We start from the raw sequence: 22024 nt of genomic DNA on the forward strand, positions 1-22024 counted from the left end.
GTGGAATGCTGTCCATGGGAAATGTCGACAGCTTTTCGTTTGGTATCAACAGGACTATCCCAGGGAGAGCTAATCACAGACACGGTCTCGGTATTCGATAAGAAGATCTACGGAAAATCTCGCTACGCGTATTGATAGATTCCTCACGACATTAATATGACAGATGATTGTGGTCAGTCGAAAGGCGAGGCGCAGAAAGTTTTCCCAAGGGGAGAGCTGTCCTATTCTTCTGGCTATGGCGATACGGACTATTCGCCGTCACACAGCCTCTTACTGTACGGCCATGGGTCTTCTCGAAACACGACTGGCAATGGACATCTCCTTTGAAGGCAGCGTACCGGAATTTCTGTCGGCGTCTGACCTTGCGTCTTTCTATCACCTCTCCTATTTCAGATCAACAACAATGTGAAGCCTGCTGCGACCTTTCCGATACATCCCAGAGGATACACCCCAGAGCAATGAGCATGACACAGTTGTCTGTCCACGATATGCTTCAGGATTCCTGCTGCCATAAAGAAGCCATATGAGGCACTGGCTCTTAACGACGCTTAGCAGTATATCTAGGAAGAGGAGACGGAATGTTGATTACTACGGTTGTCGACAAACTCCAGCTGAGCTAATATCTAGGAAACCTCAGGGGCTCTCCTGACTATAATCGCTGACTACTCTGGTGGATAGTCTAGCGCAAACTCTTGCATTAATATGCAGTGTCCTTTTATAGTCACTTACATATAATGCTTTGGTAAGGCTTGGCGGTTCCAGTTCTCACAGTTTAACCTCGTACAGCCATCAGAATAGTGTCCGTAAGCTGATCCAAGCATGGCAAGTGTCACTGCATTACATGGGGGTCGCAAGTTATAGTTCATGTCCCATACAACTTACTAAGCGGAAAATTTGTGTATTCACTTGGCGCCACATCGGAAGAATATCTTCGTCTTTTGCCTTCCCCTCCTCAGTTTCAAGTGCAAGAGCATTTTATTGACAAGGTTTGATTCTCTGACAGAGCTCCTCTTAAGGATGTTCTGGTATGAGGTTGTTGAGTGTTAATATAAGCTTATTATGGTTCCTCAGTTTGATAACGTTGACAGGGAGGATCGGCGATGACTCAAGGACTTCCTTATTACCGTCCTTATAGATTCTGTCACAGGATAGAAGTCAAGTAGAGCCCCTTAACCTCCCGAATATATCCATCGGGAGAATGGTTTAGTCCGAAATATGCAGGGGGCCAGATCAACACACGTCCATCCACAAAACTAGGAAATGCGCCCTGCGTAATCAGCCATAGTCAGCAAATACTATAATTACAACCTATGTCATGATGTAACCAACTCCCACAACTCTTCTCGTATCTGCGTGCAGATACGAAGGCATGAAGACAACGGTAGCACAGTTGTCGGCCGTCCATGTGTTGTAGAAGCGTAGCTTTCGAGTTGCACAGCAATTAGTTACAGCGGGGATATTACCTAGTTTCAACGCTACCGAAACGATGGTTCGACATGGCTTATAGTTCGTTATGCTGCTCGGCTCTAGCCCGCAATACGGACACGGAGAAACTCGTGGCAAACATCCTAGACAGCCGAAGTCCCAAGAGGCGTCAGCATTGTGGCGTCTCGCTAGTTAATAGGGACTCAGCATGTGTTCCCCCACCGAGCTCACCCAGGGAACCTGGTTTTTGAAGCTTTATTCTTTCCAATGCTTCTCTTTGCAACTCTTTGCCCAGAATTGAATGGGCTCGTGGTGTCATGACACGTGTGCCGTCACTTTAAGATGTGCAATCGACGATTATACCCACCAACACACCGCTTACGACCTGCGTTACAACCCAAGACCAGTGCTGTATAAGATCTGGTGCTCTCTCCTTTGTGAGGACCAGTGAATCAGAAAGAAACGAGGAGCAACCAGAACACTAGAGGAGTTTCCTACCGGCAAACACCATAGCAACCACATCAAGGACATCGCCAAAGCCTTTGAGCAGCTCCATTTCGCAATGTCTACGGGAGTTGCGCGCCGCCAACCACGCAGCAAAGGCTGTGAGCAGTGCATTTCACGCCGCATCAAGGTAACTACAACGTCATTTGCGCTGCTTTCATTATTTGACTGTTGAAAAGTACTCAAACTCACCGGATTGATGCAGTGCGATGAGAGAGCCGGATGCTGTAAGAAATGCGCGCGCTTCGGACTCCCGTGTTCTGGAGCAATTCGTGGGGCAGTTTTTCTTGACATGACGGAGAAAGTTGCCTGCAAATCGCTTTGGCCGCGGAAGAAAAAGAAGAGAAGAGTTGCCGACACGAAAGAAACCGCCAAGGAGCAAGTAGAGAAGCCTGCCCCTACAGATGATGCAACAAAGCGACAAGGTAGTACGGAAGAAAGCGAAGAGACTGATGATGCAACAAAGCAACGAGGCAGTACGGAAGAAAGCGATGAGATGACCCCTATCGCAGCCTCATCCGCCTCTTGTAACCGCACAACAGGTATTGAAGAAGAAATCTCATACCTTGATCTTCTTACAAACGATGATGAGAGCGAGACTATCTTTGGCGGCACAACATACCAGCCAAGTCCCGAGCATACCTCACATTTCGACGAGGACAACTGCTTTGGCAAGGGTTTCGATTACAACATCAACATTCCCCCAGAGCTGGACGCTTCAGCTTACAATGAATATTGCTTCGTCGGCAACTTTGCTCAGCTCATCATCAGCTCCCGTCGGAACTATTCCTCACAGAGGCCACAATCATGGATACTCGAGCTCCCCCACCTAGCTGCAACGAATGCTTTGCCATCCTCACTCAGATACGCCATGCATGCTGCAGCATTATTATACCATGCCGTCACCAACAATGATATAAGAGCCAAGATAGCTGCCGTGAGGTGGTATATAGCCGGAATACAGACCTATCGTGCCACGATACTCAAATCGCCAGCAAAAAAGACACTCCCAGCACCAGTGTCGGAGGAGACTCAGGCATCCAAAGAACCATGTATAGCGGAAATTGCAGAAATATGTGTTCCAATCATGTTTTCCTTTTATGAAGCATTGCAAGGCGGGAGTTCAAATGCGGAGTTGCTTCACCATGCGGCAGCCACCGAGATGCTGGAGAAACGGGGGCCGGAACAATGTGTCAGTGGACTCGCGCATAGTGTGATGCGCTCGTTGAGAGTCAGAGAGGTGAGCATTTCCGTTTTATTTCCAGGCATCTTGACGGACGTTTTCGTTATTGTTGACTAACATGACTTCTCTTTAGGCCTTTTACTCCATCATGAACAACCGAGCTGCCAAGTTCTCCTCACCTGAGTGGCTATCTATTCCCTTTGAGCAGAAACACAAGATATGCTACGACCGGCTCATCGATATCCTCCTTTCATTGACCAAAGTGCTTCGCCTCCCATACATGAACCAGAGGGGTGCAACGTTGAGATACTCGGTAAACCGGGTTCACGACCTCTCCACAGCTCGTAAAACAGACATGGAAGAAAGGGTAAACTCTCTCTTAGCACAGCTTCAAGACTGGTGGCTAGATTTTCAACAAGAGCACTGCGAAATCATCACATTGAGTCCACAATGCTCATATACCCCCGAAAACGCCTACATCACCGTCTCTTCTCCAACTTCCGTCCTTCCGCTATCCGGGCCCTGGATGGTTGCCAATAACGAAACACTCACCTCGAGTATGATTTCCATATACAGTGCCACTCACATGATCCTCCACACAATTCTTTTCATCATTTCTCTCTCGAGGCCTCCTCCCAACCCCACCGGCCTCGAAAATCTATCAGATGTTGATGTGCATCTAGCCGCAATTTCTGCATATGCGACAGCGGTCTTCAATGCCTCCGCGTATCTGAGCATGATCAATCCATTTTGCGGAGATGCTGTTCGAACAAACTTCTCCCTAGCTATTGTTGCTCAGTTTGCATTGGAAGACTCACAGCGCGATCAAGCTCGGCGCATGCTCAACCAGTGGCATCTTGATGATGAAGGACCTCCCAATAGCCCAGGGACTACGAAATCGGAGAGTCTTGTTCTATAAGATGTAAAATGATATGAATTAAATACCAGATAGGTTATGGTTATACCTTATAGATCGATTATACTTCCTGGGGAAGGCAACTTGCAGTGTGTAGGCCGTAACCTCATCCCGGGCAGTTATGGTGTATATATAGTCTAAGAAATGCATGTACAATTTGTTCGTCATCGGCCAGCTCATTGATCAAACTCTCCCGCATAGAGTATTTCACCCGGCACATTCATTCGCTCCCATAAAACTCTCATATGATCCTGAAGATCTCGCTTTGCGAGCACCACTTCGAGCTCTACTTCTGTATTATCAATTTCTACTTCTGCATTCTCAGCTTCTGCTTCTGCATTCTCGGTTTCTATTTCAACTAAAAAAGCAAGTGGATCAGCATCATGATAAGTTGAATATCTCAGGACTTTCCTTTAGTATGTAGCTTACCCTGAATGTAAACTGCAGCCCTCTTGCCGTTATACATGGCATGGGGGACGTTCGTGACATTGTCTGAATTTGCGTCTCCAATGGCGAATATACCAGGAATATTCGTAACCATGCCACGAGATTGATCTGCGGCAAGTCTTCCACCATATAAGGCCACACCAGTCTCTTCACCCAAGTTGGACATTTGCGCTGTATCGAAGTTGGTCAAAAGAGCGGCCCGAAGCACCGGTGCGCCAGTCTCGAAATTAAGCTGGAAGAGATCATGTTCGGGATGGGATGGTAGACTAGGGTCCTCGTCTCCCGTCGTTCCATTAGCAAGCCTCTTGATGGATGTGAGAGTTCGGTTGTCAATCTTTATATCATGCAGTTTCAAGTAGTGCTCCCATTTGGGAAAGCCTTTCTCAGTGGCAGCCCGTTGCTCAGGTGTGTCCGTGCCGTTGACAAATAGTATAATATCTCGGTTAAGGGAAATTATTTCTCGAATCGCATCTGTAGCTTTCTCCAAAGGCCCCAATATGCCTAATTGCTGGTCCGCATGTTCATGCCCGTCGCACCAGGGACACCAATAGATGCCCTTGCCCCAGTTCTCGATGAGTCCCGGTGTGGACGGAAGTAAATCACGCAATCCCGTTGCGAGAACGACCTTTCGTGTGGTGAATGTGAGGTTATTGTCGCCGGGATAATCGGCAGAGACTGTAAAATACGAATTATTCGCCTCTGGCTGGATCTTGGTGACGGTGCCGTTTACCAAGTTGGTGGTGCCATATCTCGAGATCTGTTTGCGTGCCACCCAACGGAAGTATGCTGGCGTGACCCCTGCCCATCGGTTGGTATGCTTTTATACAATGCTGTTTGTGTGTTTGTGCTTTTTACGGGCGTTATATGCGCATATATGCATACGTGTCTCTGTGGAGAGATGACCTACCATCAAACCCAATCACATCATGCACATGCCGAGTCGCAGCATTTCGATATTCACCCGAATCGATCAATAAGACATTTCGGCGAACACGGGCCAGGCCACTGGCTGCGCTGAGGCCCGCAGGACCCCCTCCGACTATTATCACATCATAGTCAGGCCGAGCGGCTGGCTCTAACACGTTATCCGTTGAAACGGCGCCGGAAAGGCTGACTAGAGCCGACAGAAAGGCAGCAGTACTTGTAAATTTCATGGCGGCAGTCACTAAAAGAAATCCAGTCAAGATGTGATAGGTTTTGAAGTCTCTCAAGTTCGCGACGTCCTCGGGATGAGGGGAGACCAAGTCTCTTACTTTATGCTCAAACCTTGCTTTCACCCGCTGTCAGACCTTGTCGTCAGATGCCACTACGTTTACGCAATATACCCTTGCACAACTTAGTATCAGATGTGAGTACCTGATGCGTTGCTCACAAACACATAGGATCACTAACTTTCTTCATGTGCGCAATGAGAGTTGCATTTACTTTTGAGTGTTATTTATTTGCAGTGTTATTTATTTGAACTGCTATTTAATTGCCGTGTTAGTTATTTGTAGTGAGACACTGTCTCGTTGGCGGGTTGAAAGCAACGAGCCAGTAGAGATGACCGGCACCTGACCTTTAAAAATGAGTTCATAGGTTGTGATTAATGCGGAAATAACATGAAGTCATACCACTGGCTGGATCTGCGAATGCTACCCAAAAATACCACGTACTTTAGCGAGACGCTTTTTGACCGTCTCAGCTGCACAATAACGATGCGGTATTTTTGTGTTTATCGCGAGTTAATGATGTGTCCATATGACGAACGTTGGATAGGCAGTGGTCTAGAAATACATACAGAATACGGAGCATGGAGCACATAGAGCAACTCGCTTCTCAGTACAGCTACCTCTGAGTCAAGTTATTTATTAGCATTGTCTCATGTGGGCATGGACAGAAGATGCATATAATTTATACAACGTACTCTACAAGCTAGGTGATGTCTAGGCCAATATTTCTTATTATTGTCATCTAGAAGTAAACGGTACCTATTGATACCAAGCTCCATCTAGGCACCCTCTCTGAAGGTTGGAGTATAAGTAAAGGCTTTCTATAACGGTTTATATGCTTAATACCTCAACAACACTTTTCACTGACGAATCCATAAAGTACACACTTAAAATTGCCTTGTTGAGCTATGTAATCATAACAATAAACAACATACTCGCTAAGTAGTCCGCTCAACCAGCATACACATCTCCATTGCTTTGTATATCATGCAGCAACATGCTTAAATTTCCAGAAGAGTCGCAGCCTTCCACTTCTCATCCGATGCAGCAAGTTCCTCCCCGACCTGCTTCGCCAAACCGAACGTCTCGGGGCCCAGCAGCAATCGCAGCGGCGGCTCGTCCTCCTTGGAGATTTTGACAATCACATCGGCCACCTTGGCAGGCTCTGAGCGGTAGTTTCTGTACTGTTCCCGGATCTTCTGGAATTCTCCCACAGACTGCTGGTACGGCTCGCTGATGACAATCTCGTCGTCCGCAAAGCCAGCCCAGTCGGTCTTCATGCCGCCAGGCTCCAACACGGTGATCTTGATGCCGAATGGTGAGAGCTCCTTGGCCAGAACGCCGCTGAAGCCGCCAACAGCCCATTTGGCAGCCTGGTACGCCGACAATCCGGGTGTCGCCATGCGGCCGCCCACGGACGAGACTTGCAAGATGCGGCCGGACTTTTGCTTGCGCAGAATTGGGGTCACAGCCTTGGAGACATAGACGGTTCCAAGCAGGTTAACGTCGATTTGGTCGCGGTAAATGTCAATGGAACTATCTTCAAGTGATCGAGGGATGGCGTAGCCAGCATTGTTCACGACAACATCAATGCGGCCAAACTTGTCGACGGCGGCCTTGACAGTGCTCTCGACTTGTTCGTTGTTGGCAACATCGAGGGCCAATGGCAGGATACGGTCCGGTCCGTACTTTTCAACGAGATGGTTGACAGTCGCTGGGTTGCGAGCAGTAGCGACAACGTTGTCACCGTCAGCGAGGGCAGCCTCGACAATAGCGAGACCAAGGCCCTTGGAAGAGCCAGTGACAAACCAGATGCGGGCCATTGTTGTGAAGTTGAAGTGATTTGTTGTATATATCGTCAAGTCGTGTATATCTTAGTAGGTGATGTTTGCTTATTGTGATGCCTTGGGTTGTGAAGAATGATTCTGTTGACTTGCTGGTTATACCATCAACATACGCGGCATCACCTTCATATTTATAGATCTGTCTCTCAACCCACATTGGGGATCTTGAGCTTAAAGCTCCTCATCTTCACTCCATTTGCTCTACCTTAACTCCGTGAGGAGGCAATCTACATTCGAGTTGTAAACTTGCCTCCCCCTCAATGTGCGGCTCTCCACGCCGCTCAAGGCGAGTCTATACAACCGCAAGCTAGCGGCGGACATGGCCCGACAAGTGAACCCAAGATTTGTTATCCCCGGGACTCCATCAGGGCGAGCGGGTTTTTCCCGCTCGGCGCGGCCGCTCCAATTTGTTAAAATCCCACCCTGCCGCTTTCAGCAAGGTTTGCGGGCAGAGTTACGGAGCTGGCTCTCAAAGCTTTTGCCTTTCATCAAATCTCCTACCAATGTAATTGTCATCCCGCTTGTCCGAAGCGCGACACACTGAACACATACGTACACAGAAAGAAGGACTGGTAGAGATTCGTCAGTAAACAGAACCTCTCAACTCGTTGTCGGCCCTCCTCCGTCTTCCAAACCAACCGCCGATGTTTCAAGTGCTGTGAGTGGACCGGAGCTCCGTGTTAGAAAGCGTCATTCGTTCCCGCTCCGGATGTGTAGAGCTCCTGAGCGGCCGCTTGTACCCTTCCGGAGCTACGATTATCGCCATCAGACCAACCACCACCGAATTACTTACTGACAGTCTTTGCGCATTGGGCTTGCTTCTAGATTTTCTTCTTCCGATATGAGTGACAAATCTTCACAATCCAGCCAAAAGGCTGTGCGTGCTTGCGCAGCCTGCCAAAAATACAAGCGGCGATGCGACAAGACCTTGCCCAGCTGCTCTCTGTGCACCAGGTAAATATTCCATCTGCCTCTCCTCATCTTACCTTCTTCTTCATGTAGTCATGAATTTGCTACCGTCTCTCTTATACTTGTATTTTACCGGAATGCCTAGCTTCTACCAGCTTCCGCTTCCCGCATACTGCTTGAGAGCGGCCGCCTTGCCGGCCGTTGACTCCGGCCCCTGCTCCGAAGCACATTTCCGTTCTTGTAAAAGTCCTCATATCTCATTGGCCTATTGCTCACATACCCAGGTTACGCAGGCCATGTGATTATACCAATCGGCAGTCGGAGAATGAGCTGAAAACCCGAATCCAAGAGCTCGAGTCTCTTGTCGCCAACCATGTGAGCAGGCTCTCTCCCCAGCCTCAATCCACTTCGACGGCTTCCAGCCGGGACACAACCAGCTTCTCAATATCGCAGTCCCCTTGTGCGTTTTATCCAGCAGCCCTCCGCTTCCAAAAGCTGTTCTTGGATACAGACATCCAGACCCGCCCTGATGCTCCGTCGCCGCCTTCGAGTGACATGATCCCCGCCGCCGTTTGGGCCTACTTGGGGGATCAGGCTCAGAGCGCGGCCATCATGTCACAGTATTTCCATACGATCCACAAATGGATTCCCATCATAAGCCAAGTGCGGTTAACCTCGCTGGCTGATTTGGAACTAGGTAACCGGCCCAGAGCGGATTTTGCTTTGTTGCTCCTTGCCATGAAGCTCATCCAGAATGTGCCTGGAAGCTCGTCCAACGCAGTGAAAGATTTGCTGTACATCTGCGCAAAGGAGTTTGCAGCTTCTCTGGAAATAGCAGGTGTATATACGCTGCTAAAGCTTCAGGCTAATCTACTTATCTCGGTGTATGAGATGGGACATGGGATTTTTCCCGCTGCTTATGTTTCAGTGGGCTGTTGTGTAACACAAGCCATGGTCCTCGGCATACATAATCGTGAAGCGCCTCAAATCTTGGAGCAGCCGCGCACTTGGATAGACTGGGAAGAGAGGCAGCGGGTTTGGTGGTTGGTTGTGATTCTTGAACGGTAACCCTCCCTTCAATGCATGTTCAATGCATGTTCAATGCATATATCATTTGGGTGATACAAAGCTAATAACAAGCAGGTACATTACTTCTGTTGGAGACAACCGGCCTCTCTTATCCGCTGATCCTAAGACAACATCTCATCTCCCTGTCAATGATGACTCCTGGGATTCCGGTGTAAGTTACGTCTAGTTTGCTGACAATAGCAGACCAGCGAAGCTAACCCTTTGTCCACAGCAAGCCATGTATCCTGAGCGTCTCATTCTATCTTCATCCAAACATCTATCAGCAAGTCCATTTGCTCGTCTTGCTCAGGCCTCTCATCTACAGGGAGAGGTTATCAAGCACTGCAATGATGATACACGAAGCCTAGCACTCGTACAGAACGATGTCGAGGTGCTCAGCCAGGTCTTGTGGTCTTTCTTAGAGGTCATCGGCAAAGACAGGTCCAGTATGATGCACTTTTACAGCTCCGTGGGTGTTTGTCTGAGGTGAGTTCAACAGTTATCATGGTTTTTTGAAGACAATTCACAATACTAAGCTAGAGAATTCATGTTTAGCGCACTGATGAAGTTATGCGATCATCACTCTTGCGACTCATTCGCCATCTACAATGATAGGGCACTTGATGTGACCGAAATGGCCCTCGCTCGCGAAATAGCGCTCCGATGCCAAAGTATCATGAAGAATTGCATTTTCAAGGCCATGTCATTCATTGAAGTCCTCGGGGAAATGGTGCAAGATCAAGAGTCTATGGAGAATCTCGCTAGCTTGTCGCCATGGTTCTTGGATAGCATATACCAGTGCCTGGCCAATATCGTTTATCTCATGGCTACGACTCCAGCCGTAGAAGCCTCAGGATACCCGTCGCAGGTGTCTCTATGTATGGACTTGTTAAGAAAGGCAAACCAGAGATGGAACGTCGCAGGTGAGTAAAAATTAGAATTGGTCATTATGTGGTGTCGGCATACTAACGCAGGGAATACAGGAGCTTACCTTGAGGCTATTGACTTGATAGAGCATGAACTAAAAGTCAGTCATTATTAGGACCATCCTCTTCTCCAAAATAACTCAATTCAATTCATCACGCAATAATTAAACAGTGTATATATCATGATAATATTCCCAAATTTTGGCAAAACTAAGAGTTGGTTTTTAAACAGTCGATCAGGCCTCTGATATCAGGTTGTCGCTCAGAGAACGATTGCTCTGTCGCGGCAATTTAAAAGTGACGGATATAAAAGGAGGACAATGATTGGCAGGATTATCTTGGACATGTATGCAGCTGGCCTATTGGGTTCCATCACATGCAGGGTATTTGTATGGATGAGCACATCATACAAGAGGGACTATTGGTCAATAGTGTAGTACCCGGAGCTGGCGGAGGATTTCAGCTGCATACAATTCAGCCACAATGCTGTGGAATAAGGCGGAGTCAAGGTTTCCTGCCGAGGCAGCGGTCTTAGACATTGTGAATATATGTGCGATGCTCTCTAATTTTCTTCGTGTGACGTGTATTGCGCGCTGAAGGATCGAAATTTCCAGCATGCGACAGTCATGTCCAGCCGTCCTAATGCATTGGAGCCTCTCCAGCCTATCGGCGATAATCTCTATCTCTATGAATCCTCCGATTCTACTTCTGATGAGAGTCAAGGTCCGTCTCTGATCGTTCTTTTCACTTGGCTCGGCGGAGCGACGGCCTCCAGAATTCAGAAATATCTCCTCAGCTATCGCGCCATCTGGCCTGCCGCAACAATCCTGCTCGTCACTACACGAGTATTTGAGTTTGCAGCTGCAACATCTGGTGCTACCCATGCGCGTTTAAAGCCGGCGCGCGATGCTATTCGTCGGCATGTTACCAGCAGAGTGAAAGGCAGGCCTTCGACACTATTCCACATATTCTCCAACGGAGGACTTCATACCGCTATTCATCTAATACTTTCGCTACGGGATACTAAAGACAGAGCCGAGTCGCTTGATCTGAGACCGTATCTCAAGGGAATCATTATAGACTGCTGTCCTGGGCAAACAGACTATATGCGCACATATCAAGGGGCCATAGTCTCTCTTCCATCTACTCTTTTGGGGCAGCTACTCGGAAAGCCGCTCCTCTTTCTCGCCGTAACTCTCTCTTCAAGTTTAACACATGCGGGGTTAGTTGCTGGCGTAAAGGACTATCGCCGCCAGCTCAATGATTCGAATGTCTTTGGGAGCTTGGCTCGACGATTTTACTTGTACGCCAAAGAAGATGTAGTGGTTGGGTATAAAGATGTCGAGTTGCATATAAAGGAAGCAAAGGAGAAAGGATACGAAGTTGATAATGTTTGCTTCTTAAATAGCAACCACTGTTCGCTGCCTCGGGGGAATGAGGAGATGTATTGGGATACCATCAGGAATTTCTGGAAGAAATTGGTGTTGAAGAGGGAAGATCAAATACGATGCAAGTTATGATGCTTACACTGCTCAACATCGGGGTTTAATGGGATATGTATCTGGTCATTCCAAAGCTTATACACAAAGAGACATACACAAAGAGACATCAACCCTCTAGAGAAACCACCAAAGACAATAACAACATGTGCGTTCAGTATTGGATAGAGCAGCCATTCATTCACCAAGCTATCCAACCAGCCAACAGATCAAAATGTCGTCGCCAACCTTTCTTGGCAAACAACATACACCCGCCCAGCTTAATCATCAAACACTGACAAGTCATCAATACAAGAAAGCCAAGCAAGCCAAGTACATATCCATCCAGCCCACCTTTCCATCGTGGGTCACAGCACCACTTTTCTGTCACAAGTCAGGAACGAACACAAACTTATTGGATGGAAAAGGGTCTCGGTATGCGGCCAATTGTCAGTGAAGCAAAGCAAGTACAGTACTTCCTACATAAAGTCTCCGCTGTTTGTGGTTTCGAAACCCGGGCTCCATGGACTCCGGGGTGGCCGAAAGAGAGAGAAAAAGACCCTTGGTGGATAAGAAGAGTTTTTTTTTTTTTTTTTTTTTTTTTTCTTAGTCTATGCCTATTACCGTTGACAGCTTCTGGAATCACGGGAAGAAAAAGCTGAACAATTCCGGCCGCAGAATCGTAACAAAATAGTTTATTGTTCCCATAACTGACATTAATATTTACGCTTCTTGTCTTGTCTTGTCTTGAAAGTACATGTGACTATCAGTATCAATCGCTTCATTGCTTCACTTATTAAAATTAGAGATGCGTCATCCAGGAACAACAGCCAACTCCCCCTCTAGCCAGGGCGCGACGATACTAGCCCGGCGACCGGCATCGCGACAGCTTGCACTAAAACATTCCTTTTCTAAAAATACAATTGCCCGATATCCATTTCTCATTGGTCAATTGCAAGGCTCCCAGGGGCGCGGTGGCGACAGGTTAATTAAGTCATCCGCAGCTTTTACCCGAAGAGTTTTGCCATGAGAGCTGAGAGCCTCGCTCCTGAAGATCGCACTCCCCACTGACCACCGAGCTGTCGGGAAAAGCTAGCACCAGGTATGAGCGTAGCGTAAAAAAAGGAAAGAAAAGAAGGAAAAAAAATCGAAAGAAAAAATGTCACTCGAGTTCCATGATTCGTAGCTTTCCAAGCCATCCTGACGCGCACGTTTAAAAAAAAACCAAAACATATTCATATTATAGCCTAGCCCACCCTAACTCCATACCCCTAGACGCAATCGGCTCAATCGCCATGCAATGCAAATTCGCCCGAGTTTCTGGAACCGCTAATCTCATCGTTGCCTGTCGAGATCGAATCGGAGAAATGCCATGCCTTGTTCGATCGATATATTGATGCTTTATTTTGCCGTGCCGTCATCTAGGGGATTTTCCGTCGCCGCTGCCACAGGAGGTTGCATCGAGAGAGGGGCCTTGGCGGCGTCATTTCAGCCGGATCTGATCTTGGACGGTTAAATTTTCACCAATATATATCCCAATTAGATCGTGTCGGCAGGTCAAATGAGGTAATGATCGAGCAGGGTCCTTGGCGAGATACAGTGAAAGAGAAAAAAAAAATCAGGTCGCTGTATTATTAGGTGCTACTTGAGGTAGCTGTTTCTATATCTATCGATAGTTTTGGCACGTAGAGGGTGACTGTTTTGTCCACGGAAAAGGCCTCAGAGCCCAGAGCCAGGTATCCTAGGTAGTCGCCAGACTTTGGAAGCTCGGTAGTGGTAGAGGTGAGCTTAAACAGGCTGTTGATAAGAGGAGAAATGTCTCCGTTGAACTTTTCCACCGGCGTGTTCGTGTACCATGTCAGGACGTTTTGCTTCTGTTGGTTAGTACCAGCGTAAAGATTGCTATAAATGGCGGCCGTCAGCAATGCATTCGCGAGGGGTTCCTGAAGTACGCAGAATACACTTACAAATCGTTGCCGTCAAGCGTCTGAGTGGAAACAGGACCTGTGGCAAAGCCGATGGGCTGAGTAGCAGGGCCAATGGCAGCAAACCAAACCATGAGTTCGTACTTGGCCTTTGAAGGGTTTTGGGCAGCCGTCTTGTCGCTGTCGATGAACATGTCGATGGCAACGTTGGTGTTGAGATTATCGGCTGTGAGATCGGCGAGACTCGCGGCAACAGTAGTCTCGTTACCAATACCGTAGGACCATGCGAGGTCTACGTCGACCTTGGAGATACTGCTAATGGCCGCAGGGAATACATCGCTGTCGACCTGGATGTTGGGGAAAGCGTGAACTGGGTTATCCTCCGGTCCAGGGGGGTACTGCCAAGAAATCATAAACTGGGGAGCCGTGGTCTTTGTGGCATATGTGCCGTTGTTAAACGTGGTGACCTTGAAGTCTATCAGTAGGCGTTACACCAGGATAAGGAAGCCTGGATTCCAGGTACATACATTAACACAAAGCGCTCCCGGGTCACCCGGGTTCCAGTTCCATTGATTAGGATTCACTAGTAAGAGCAAGTGTCAGTTGAGCTTGTTGGATCATCATTTGCAGCAGGGAATTGGATGATGAGTATGGATGGAGGGGAGGAGATGCAAAGTAGCAGTGGCAGATCAAAAAATGATCCAAGATGCAGCAACGAGCTTTTCGAGTGAAGTTTAGGATGGGGATTCAAGAAAAAGACATGGCGCTCTGGTTTGGCTTCATGAATGGTTCGCAGACACCCAAGATCATTTCCAAGGTCAGAGCCGCAGCGTCGAAACATAGTAGGCCTCGCCAGAACAACAGGAAATAGTTGGACACCAATGTGTACCGCCTTGGCCGCATCCATCTTGGCGATCTTGAACTGATTTGATTGCGCCACAGCACATTTCCAGGGACATTTCAGGCGGCACCTACAGGTATATTGCTGGCCCTCTGTATCAGGCGTAATTCCAAACGATTTCTGGCAGTATCTCGTTTTGGTGACACCATTCTTTGGTGGTGCCGGCGGCTTGGGAGAGGGAATCGGGGGAGGCTCAGGCGCAAACAGAGGCGGCTGGCCGGTTGCTGCTCGGTGCGATTGGAGGCCGAACAAGATGCCCAAAGTGACGGCGATGGGGATGGCCAGCAGCGCCGCGTTGACGAGGATGCGGATTGTCATGGCGGCTGCGGGAAAAAGCGAGAGAAGAAAGAAAAAACGAGCGTCTGTTGCCGCAAAGCTGCGGAAGTCAACGAGCGAGCGTCGTCGAGGGTCGTCGAGGGCCGTCGAGAGATTTTGAGATGCTTTTGTCGAATGGATGGAGGGGGAAGCTCAACTTCTCGTGAGAGGAGAGTCAGCGATACGAGGACCTGGAGCTTTGTCCAAGGTACGGGTTACGAGGTACGAAGCGCATGTACATGTACATGTGCCGGGTGCCTGGACTCGGCTGTGCGAAGGTGTGAAGAGTACAAGCTGAAGGCGTGGCCGAGCCCGTGCAAGTGCATGTACTCGTACGGTACCCGGCAACAGCGCTGAATTTTGCTGGCTGCAACAAGTACTGCGCTGCGCTAGTGGACGCGGTGGGCGGGCTTTAGTGGTCTAGCGCACAGGCCGGTACGCCTCAGCGGTTCCGCGAAGTGCTGGAACCGCCTGAAGCAGCTGTGCTAGGGGGGGAACAACGATGAGCCGCAGCTCGATTGCTCCGAAAATCCGTCTTCACGCTGGAAACAAGTGGGCGCCGCCACAAAACACGATTCTAGTGCTCGATGCAGCAGCTGTATCCGTGGATCGCCGGGGATTGCGAGGGATAAGGGAGAAAAGGAAAAAAAAGTCAAAACTGGGACGGTGGAGCGTCTGTGACGGGGGATGATGCACTCGTGTCAGCCAGAGAGAGCTTCTAGGGGGGCTGAAGACGGGTGACGGACGGGCGATCTGCCATTGACATGGACGGGAGTCAAGATGCAGTGTTACAGTTACATACGTTCACATTCACATTCACAGCAGGGCGGCAAGGCGGGTATCCGTTTGCTGTTTTGATTGCTACGAGTAGGTACCCGTACGAACAGCAGATACAGTACTGTGGCACATACGAGGTTGGCCATGCATCTGTCATGTCAGGTCAGAAAAGGGGGCCGGGTGAGAGCGAAGAAAGAATAGGGAGGTAAACAAAAACAAAGCGAACAGTGCAGTGCAGCCTCGAGTCAACAAACAACCTGAGCAAACCGCCTCCCAGCCTCACAGCGAAGCCGATGGTGCCGGCGTTGACAATCGAATGGCGTTGAGCCCCCAGACAGGCATCGCTTTGACACCAGCCGCTTTGCCGTTATCAATGGATGTCTGACGGCCGCTACGAAAGTAGGACAAGCATCACCAGCATGTGCACATGGAACCGATTCGTGCGTCAAGTCTGTCAGTTTCTGCCTGTCTACTTACAGTATGCGCCGCTGTAGTGCCGAGAGCAGCACCAACACACGCATGGAGCGCTACGGCTACGAAGCTTTTGGTGGCATCTCGGCCGTATCAACGATTGCGGCGATGCCAACCATCGTAGAGAAAACCCACCTCTGCTCCATAAAGTACGAAGTTGCCTCTGCCTGCCTGCCTGCTGCATGTACTTGTTGGGCACATGATCGCGGAAGAGGCTCTCACTCAGGCCACCAAGCCGGTGTCAGAGAGTCAAGGAAGAGGAGTAAAGTAATGCTCCTTACTGCTGAGTACTACTTGGTAATACTGATTTGTTTTTTTCCTCCAACCACTTTTTCCCAACCACACCTCAAATCTGCTTTTCTCAGCGCTAATCCAATCACGATCTAATCCGGTTTCCTTATCCCGATGGTGGAGACGAAGCTTGCCCCTCTTTTTCCCTCGGAATCTTTGAAAACAAGAATCAAAGACATGCAAGGCAAGGTGGACGAGAATCACGGCGGTTCAACCATCACTTGACATCGGACTAACACCATCCCGACGTCTCAGGTCTCACCACAGGCCGATCACAGCTGCTGTGCTGAGCAAAACGCTGCCAGGAGATTTTAAGTGGATGGTGGGAACGGGTACCTTGAGTAGGCATAGGATAGTCTCGTAGCCTTGGGCCAATCACGCCGGGCAGGATTGAAGTGATATGGGCTTATCTATTGCACCCCCTTTTGGTACTGTACTGTATGGAGTACTCGTCAGCTCGAGTGTCTCTTTGTCTGTCTGTGTCTGGATCAGAAATCAGAACCCAAAAAAAAAAGGTGGCTTGGACAAAGTCGAGACAGGAGTGTGTTTTTGTGGGAATTGCGCTCAAGCATACAAACAAGGTAATGCTCGCACATGCGCCTACGCAACTTGGCATTGGCAGCTCCGCACTGAGGCTGCAAGTCAAAAACAACATTCAACGACAAGCTTCATTACATCCGACGTCAAATTGCTCTGCCTCGTGTCAATGGATATCAATTGTACAAGTACAGGTACAGCGACTACTAAGCAACCGCGTGTGCCAGACAAAGGTCCAAATATAGCAGCAGTTCTCCTCTCTGCTAGGACCGCTTCGTACAAGTACATGTCCCAATAGTAATTCCCGGCCCACGTCACGCCACTCCGGCCTCGTATTTTCTTTGGGGACCAGCAAAGAGAAACAGGACAGACAGGACAGACAAAGAAAAAAACGAGTAGGAAAAAAAAAAAAGAGGGTGCATGCACACTGGCCCGGCCTGTGTCAACGTTGCTTGCATTGTGCGTTATACTGCATTGGTCGTTTCCGACCAGCCTGCAAACCAGCCCGTTTGTCGCTAGCCTATGACGACGAGTCCCTGCTCGCCTTATCCGCCCGCCAGAACACGAGAAAAAATGGTGTGAACCCTGTCTACAGCGCGCGTATCCTGTACAAGATACGATGCGAAAACTGGAACCCCGCACGGCCCAGCTGCCGCTTGTGCACGCCCGCTGACCCAAGTACTGTGTACCTGCATCAGCTGCCAGCCCGTTTGGCGGCTCCGCAGGCTAGCAGCACCGCCTACACGCACAGGCGTTACAGGCAGCTGTCGATGGCGGGCTAGAGCTGCTGGAGCTTAGCGTTGGCCACTGGCAGCCCACTGGCAGCCCACTGCCACCCGCTGTTCCCGCTGAGCTGCTGCTTTCAAGGTTCGGCCTTTCAGCTGTCGTCACTGGAGTCAACAGTCGTTTGGCATTGGCGCTTGTACATTTGCAAGCATGATGTGAGCCAGAAAGCTGTAGATGTGGATGTAGATGTGGAAAGCTACTAAGGTCGATACTGCGAGTAGGTATTCTCAAGGCCCAGCTACTAAGCATCGCATCTGATGGATCAACATGTAGCTGCTACAAGACTACAAGACCTTCCAAGTACTGCCTACCGTCCCCCCCACATTGCACCTTTTTCTCGCTGTCTGTCCCAGCCGCACTTCGTGTCTGGTGTCAGTCAACCCACGGTTACCTCCACGAGGACCCCCTCGTATGTACTTGCTAGCCCGACCAACCTCGTACCAGCGCTAGCTCCATCTTTCACATCTACCCAGAACCCGTACCTCGCGCGGTACCAGGTACTTCCTTACTTGTGCCACACCACACCACCCTCCATCTCATCCAACATTCATCTCCTTCCGCCTCGGCCTCTTCCTTTTTCACTACCTTTCTTGCTTTCTTCTCTCCTCTCAACCTTCGCTATTCCCCTCCTCTCCCGCTGTCATCTGCGGCGAAAATAGCTTCGCTGCTCACATTCGTTTAGTACATATAATTTTTTAGGGGAAAACCTACTCTGTCCCCTTCAGCAGCGGCCCCCGTTACACCCCCAGGATAGCTTGCGGCTTGCCCAGTGCCAGGCCTGTCTGTGCTGCTACTTTCGTTTATCTGGTGCAATCTTCAGCCTCTTTTCGATCCGGCCAAGGATACACTTTTTCCCAGTTGCTGCATCCATCACCGCCATTCATCATTGAGGAGCAAAGAACAAGAAAAAAGACCCTTTTGCTCCGGGCTGACCGGCTTCTCCCCTCGCTCACCCCTTTGGTAATCCGACAAGGCCCTTCTCTCTCGCTTGTGGCCCGAGCCACATAAAACCGTTCGCCCACCATGATGAGAGGTCACCAGGAAGAGTATGAGGAGATGGTTGATATTGGCAACTTCCGGCGTCACCACCAAACCGGCTCCGACGACTCTCATCCACGATTGCTCTCTGACAACATGAGGTCCAACCGCTCCAGTGCAGCCCATCCCGACGACTTCACAGCACCGCAATGGCCGCCTTCCATTGCAGGAACGGGAAGCTCTCCTTCTCTGACCTTGAGGAGCGGCGCTACAACGCCTTACGACCAGTTGTCTTCGACAAAACACCTGATATATGCCGATTCAAGATCGTCTACTCCAATGGTATTTATAACTCCCCTCTCTTATCCTCCCCTCTCCCTGATCCTCTGCTTTTGACCCAATTGTCAGAGATTGGTAGTATATAGGTACCCTGTATACTTGTGACCATGACCATGACTCTTGCCGCGAAGTCGCCGCTGACGTCCTTTACTTCCTGTTTTCCTTAAACTGCAGAACCCAAGTCACATAAGCCTGACCACTCTTCTGCCACAGAATGGCCGTTCTCCGAGCAAAGAGGTTAGCAGCGACAATGACGACCACAACGGCGTGGCCATTTTGCACGACCGAGACGATTCCGACATCTGGAAAGGCTGGAGACGATATCTCTACACTCTGACGCCCTTTCTCACCATCCTCAACACCGGAGTGTACCTGACCTACCTTGGACTTCGCATTGCCTGCGTCATCCTGGCGCAAAAGGCATCCGGCACCACCTTTGCCGCCGCCTGGGTTTTCATTGCCGTCGAACTTGTAGTCGCCGTTCCCTCGCTCATGCACAACATCTGGACCATGTGGTCTTTGAAGAAGAGGCACAGGCCCAAGATGAGGCTGACCGGAAACGATGTGCCCACTGTCGATTGCTTTGTTACCTGCTGCGGTGAGGACGACGAGCTTGTCATGGATACGGTTCGCGGCGCCTGTGACCAAGACTACCCCATTGATCGGTTTAGAGTCATTGTTCTGGACGACGGCAAGTCTGCTGGCCTGGAGCGATCTTGCGCAATTCTCTCGCACACCTATCCCAATTTGTACTACATGGCCCGTGTCAAGATTCCTGGACAACCCCATCATTTCAAGGCCGGAAACCTCAACTATGGTCTAGATCAAGTTCATATGTTGCCTGGCGGTGCTTCCCAGTACATGGCGGCCCTGGACGCTGACATGGTGAGTTCTCTCTTTTTTCTTGGAGTTGGGGGAGAAGATGGGAGACGGAGAAAGATTACCTGTGAGCCGTCAAAAGACTAACATGTGTCCCAGATTCCTGAGAGAGATTGGCTTCGCGCTTTGCTTCCCCACGCTGTAATGGACCCCAAAATGGCCTTGGTTTGCCCTCCTCAGCTGTTCTACAACACGCCCCCCTCCGATCCTCTGGCTCAGTCTCTGGATTTCTTCGTTCACGTCATTGAGCCCATCAAGGACGCCATGGGCGTAGCATGGTGCACTGGATCCGGTTACGTCGCTAGGCGAGAGGCTTTGGAGCAAATTGGAAACTTCCCCCTGGGCTCGCTGGCCGAAGACGTGGCGACATCGACTCTCATGCTCGGTAAGGGATGGAAGACGGCCTACGTTCACGAACCTCTTCAATTCGGAACCGTTCCCGAAGATTACGGCAGCCACTTGAAGCAGCGTACTCGTTGGGCTATTGGTACCGTGGATACGTCGTTCAAGCTCAACTTTTGTCTCTGGGGTGAAAAGGTCCGCCAGATGACATTTGCCCAGCGATTCTCCGGCTTCCTCTACGCCTCTCTTAGTCTGTACACAATCTTGCTGTCCATCTCGCTCTTTGCCATTCCCATCATTCTGATCATGGGCAAACCCCTGGTCGCGTACGCCAACGATACCCAGCTTCGATGGCTCATTCGTGCCTGCTTTGCCAACACCATCGTCAACCGTCTCTGCGAGTTTGTTCTCTTCATTCCCGCCGGCTATCACACTGGCCAGCGAGGCTCTCGTTACCAGCTTTGGATGTCGCCTTACATTGCTCTCTGCATCATTCGCGCATTCGCCCTACCAAAATGGCTTGGCGGAGAAGCACAGGCTTTCAAGCCTACCGGTTCGCTCTCCTCGGCCCTTAATGAGCGTGATCCCAAGCTCAAGAAGAACATGTTCCGTCGTCTGTGGACCATCCTCATCAACTACATGGCGCTCTTCCACCTCGCATTCGTTTATCTGACACTGGTTGCTGTATGCCTTGTTTCGTACCGCTGCTTCTTCCAGGAGAGCAACCGCGTCAGGGACATCCTCCTCTGCCTGGTGACGCACGCCTTCTGGCCGCCTCTGACGTTCATCTTCATCTGCAGCTCCCTCTGGACCCCAGTCGCCTACGCCATTGACCCTCCCCAGATGCCCGACCGAGAGGATCTTCTTGTTCGCGACCCCGAGACCAAGGTTGCGCACCCGACAACCCAGAGCAAAAAGATTGCCTTTGGTGGCCAGGCCGCTTGGTTCGAGTTCGAATACACCTTTTCGACACTGTATACATGTCTTATATTTGTCGCATCTTTCCTTTTCTAAATGCATTACGGTGGAAAGGTTTCAGAGACACACGTATATTCAACCGTGTCTCGGGCTCCACGACATTGGAGTAGGGTTCTAATGTGAATGCGAGGGATGTTTGATGGCAGCAGAGCATTACGATGAGCACCGGCTGGGTTCCACGGGATATTTTGTTATTTTTTTCTAGATGTTGAAAGGCGCAAGGGATATGTATGAACATAGAGACACGTGAATATTTTGACTTGACAGTAAGGTAATTAAGCAGGCATGCTCGACACAGTCGAGTCTATTGCAACTATAGATTAATACGGCGCAATCCGCCATGTATCTAGCGAACAAATGAACAACACATTCATTGCAGTGCTCTTTTCCATATGGTCCGTACAACTCAAGAGTGAGACTAGTGTGGTGGTCCAAGACCGCCAGAGAGGCTCGGGATATTCGGCTCGGAACAAGTACCCTTTGTTTAACCTTCTTGATACAAGTTGACACGCATAATAATATCCGTCTACTGTGCAGCTTAGCAATGGTCCACCTATGCTCCAGCGGACGGAGAAGGTATGGCCGGGTACGGGA

General features: G+C 49.7%; 8 protein-coding genes across 8 annotated transcripts; 5 read left to right on the top strand and 3 right to left on the bottom strand.

The window, feature by feature from the left end:
- Positions 1-1822: 1822 nt before the first annotated feature.
- Positions 1823-4144, top strand: M431DRAFT_529041 (hypothetical protein). Its single transcript, XM_024920754.1, has 3 exons — positions 1823-2059; positions 2135-3169; positions 3246-4144. Exons 1-3 carry the CDS (start codon positions 1988-1990, stop codon positions 4029-4031), a joined length of 1893 nt encoding a protein of 630 aa, XP_024777988.1. The 5' UTR covers positions 1823-1987; the 3' UTR covers positions 4032-4144.
- M431DRAFT_505837 (hypothetical protein) lies at positions 4056-5673 on the bottom strand. The gene is made up of 3 exons (XM_024918701.1): positions 5383-5673; positions 4458-5273; positions 4056-4386 (listed from the first exon to the last, which is right to left on the bottom strand). The coding sequence occupies exons 1-3, from the start codon at positions 5627-5629 to the stop codon at positions 4205-4207; spliced, it is 1245 nt and encodes a 414-aa protein (XP_024777989.1). The 5' UTR covers positions 5630-5673; the 3' UTR covers positions 4056-4204.
- An 894-nt stretch (positions 5674-6567) lies between these two features.
- On the bottom strand, positions 6568-7708 carry M431DRAFT_505838 (hypothetical protein). Its single transcript, XM_024918702.1, has one exon. The coding sequence runs from the start codon at positions 7507-7509 to the stop codon at positions 6688-6690; it is 822 nt and encodes a 273-aa protein (XP_024777990.1). The 5' UTR covers positions 7510-7708; the 3' UTR covers positions 6568-6687.
- Positions 7709-8053: 345 nt separating this feature from the next.
- On the top strand, positions 8054-10990 carry M431DRAFT_505840 (hypothetical protein). The gene is made up of 7 exons (XM_024918703.1): positions 8054-8188; positions 8356-8484; positions 8724-9503; positions 9583-9679; positions 9740-9993; positions 10063-10430; positions 10491-10990. The coding sequence occupies exons 2-7, from the start codon at positions 8372-8374 to the stop codon at positions 10547-10549; spliced, it is 1671 nt and encodes a 556-aa protein (XP_024777991.1). The 5' UTR covers positions 8054-8188; positions 8356-8371; the 3' UTR covers positions 10550-10990.
- Positions 10991-11059: 69 nt separating this feature from the next.
- On the top strand, positions 11060-11953 carry M431DRAFT_492537 (hypothetical protein; the record flags this gene model as incomplete). Its single annotated transcript, XM_024917014.1, has 1 exon — positions 11060-11953. The coding sequence occupies one exon, from the start codon at positions 11060-11062 to the stop codon at positions 11951-11953; it is 894 nt and encodes a 297-aa protein (XP_024777992.1).
- Positions 11954-13438: 1485 nt separating this feature from the next.
- On the bottom strand, positions 13439-15304 carry M431DRAFT_362575 (glycoside hydrolase family 12 protein). The gene is made up of 4 exons (XM_024914571.1): positions 14812-15304; positions 14364-14419; positions 13879-14303; positions 13439-13813 (listed from the first exon to the last, which is right to left on the bottom strand). Exons 1-4 carry the CDS (start codon positions 15053-15055, stop codon positions 13546-13548), a joined length of 993 nt encoding a protein of 330 aa, XP_024777993.1. The 5' UTR covers positions 15056-15304; the 3' UTR covers positions 13439-13545.
- A 2814-nt stretch (positions 15305-18118) lies between these two features.
- On the top strand, positions 18119-18755 carry M431DRAFT_362601 (hypothetical protein). The gene has a single exon (XM_024914572.1). It carries the CDS (start codon positions 18172-18174, stop codon positions 18571-18573), a length of 402 nt encoding a protein of 133 aa, XP_024777994.1. The 5' UTR covers positions 18119-18171; the 3' UTR covers positions 18574-18755.
- On the top strand, positions 18756-21608 carry M431DRAFT_362610 (glycosyltransferase family 2 protein). The gene is made up of 3 exons (XM_024914573.1): positions 18756-19234; positions 19406-20116; positions 20210-21608. The coding sequence occupies exons 1-3, from the start codon at positions 18938-18940 to the stop codon at positions 21464-21466; spliced, it is 2265 nt and encodes a 754-aa protein (XP_024777995.1). The 5' UTR covers positions 18756-18937; the 3' UTR covers positions 21467-21608.
- Positions 21609-22024: the final 416 nt, after the last annotated feature.

This window comes from Trichoderma harzianum, assembly GCF_003025095.1.
Source record: "Trichoderma harzianum CBS 226.95 unplaced genomic scaffold M431scaffold_3, whole genome shotgun sequence".
In the NCBI taxonomy this organism is placed as follows: Eukaryota; Fungi; Ascomycota; class Sordariomycetes; order Hypocreales; family Hypocreaceae; genus Trichoderma; species Trichoderma harzianum.

Coding starts and splice junctions, on each gene's coding strand:
- M431DRAFT_505837 (XM_024918701.1), bottom strand. CDS start 5,629: ATGAAATTTACAAGTACTGCTGCCTTTCTGTCGGCTCTAGTCAGCCTT. Junction 5,274..5,382: donor TGATGTGATTGGGTTTGATG/GTAGGTCATCTC, acceptor ACCGATGGGCAG/GGGTCACGCCAGCATACTTC. Junction 4,387..4,457: donor GGCTGCAGTTTACATTCAGG/GTAAGCTACATA, acceptor TTGCTTTTTTAG/TTGAAATAGAAACCGAGAAT.
- M431DRAFT_529041 (XM_024920754.1), top strand. CDS start 1,988: ATGTCTACGGGAGTTGCGCGCCGCCAACCACGCAGCAAAGGCTGTGAG. Junction 2,060..2,134: donor GCATTTCACGCCGCATCAAG/GTAACTACAACG, acceptor GGATTGATGCAG/TGCGATGAGAGAGCCGGATG. Junction 3,170..3,245: donor GCTCGTTGAGAGTCAGAGAG/GTGAGCATTTCC, acceptor ACTTCTCTTTAG/GCCTTTTACTCCATCATGAA.
- M431DRAFT_362601 (XM_024914572.1), top strand. CDS start 18,172: ATGGATCAACATGTAGCTGCTACAAGACTACAAGACCTTCCAAGTACT.
- M431DRAFT_505840 (XM_024918703.1), top strand. CDS start 8,372: ATGAGTGACAAATCTTCACAATCCAGCCAAAAGGCTGTGCGTGCTTGC. Junction 8,485..8,723: donor AGCTGCTCTCTGTGCACCAG/GTAAATATTCCA, acceptor TCACATACCCAG/GTTACGCAGGCCATGTGATT. Junction 9,504..9,582: donor TTGGTTGTGATTCTTGAACG/GTAACCCTCCCT, acceptor AATAACAAGCAG/GTACATTACTTCTGTTGGAG.
- M431DRAFT_505838 (XM_024918702.1), bottom strand. CDS start 7,509: ATGGCCCGCATCTGGTTTGTCACTGGCTCTTCCAAGGGCCTTGGTCTC.
- M431DRAFT_362575 (XM_024914571.1), bottom strand. CDS start 15,055: ATGACAATCCGCATCCTCGTCAACGCGGCGCTGCTGGCCATCCCCATC. Junction 14,420..14,811: donor AGAGGGCCAGCAATATACCT/GTAGGTGCCGCC, acceptor TGCTCTTACTAG/TGAATCCTAATCAATGGAAC. Junction 14,304..14,363: donor CGGGAGCGCTTTGTGTTAAT/GTATGTACCTGG, acceptor ATAGACTTCAAG/GTCACCACGTTTAACAACGG.
- M431DRAFT_362610 (XM_024914573.1), top strand. CDS start 18,938: ATGATGAGAGGTCACCAGGAAGAGTATGAGGAGATGGTTGATATTGGC. Junction 19,235..19,405: donor CAAGATCGTCTACTCCAATG/GTATTTATAACT, acceptor CTTAAACTGCAG/AACCCAAGTCACATAAGCCT. Junction 20,117..20,209: donor CGGCCCTGGACGCTGACATG/GTGAGTTCTCTC, acceptor CATGTGTCCCAG/ATTCCTGAGAGAGATTGGCT.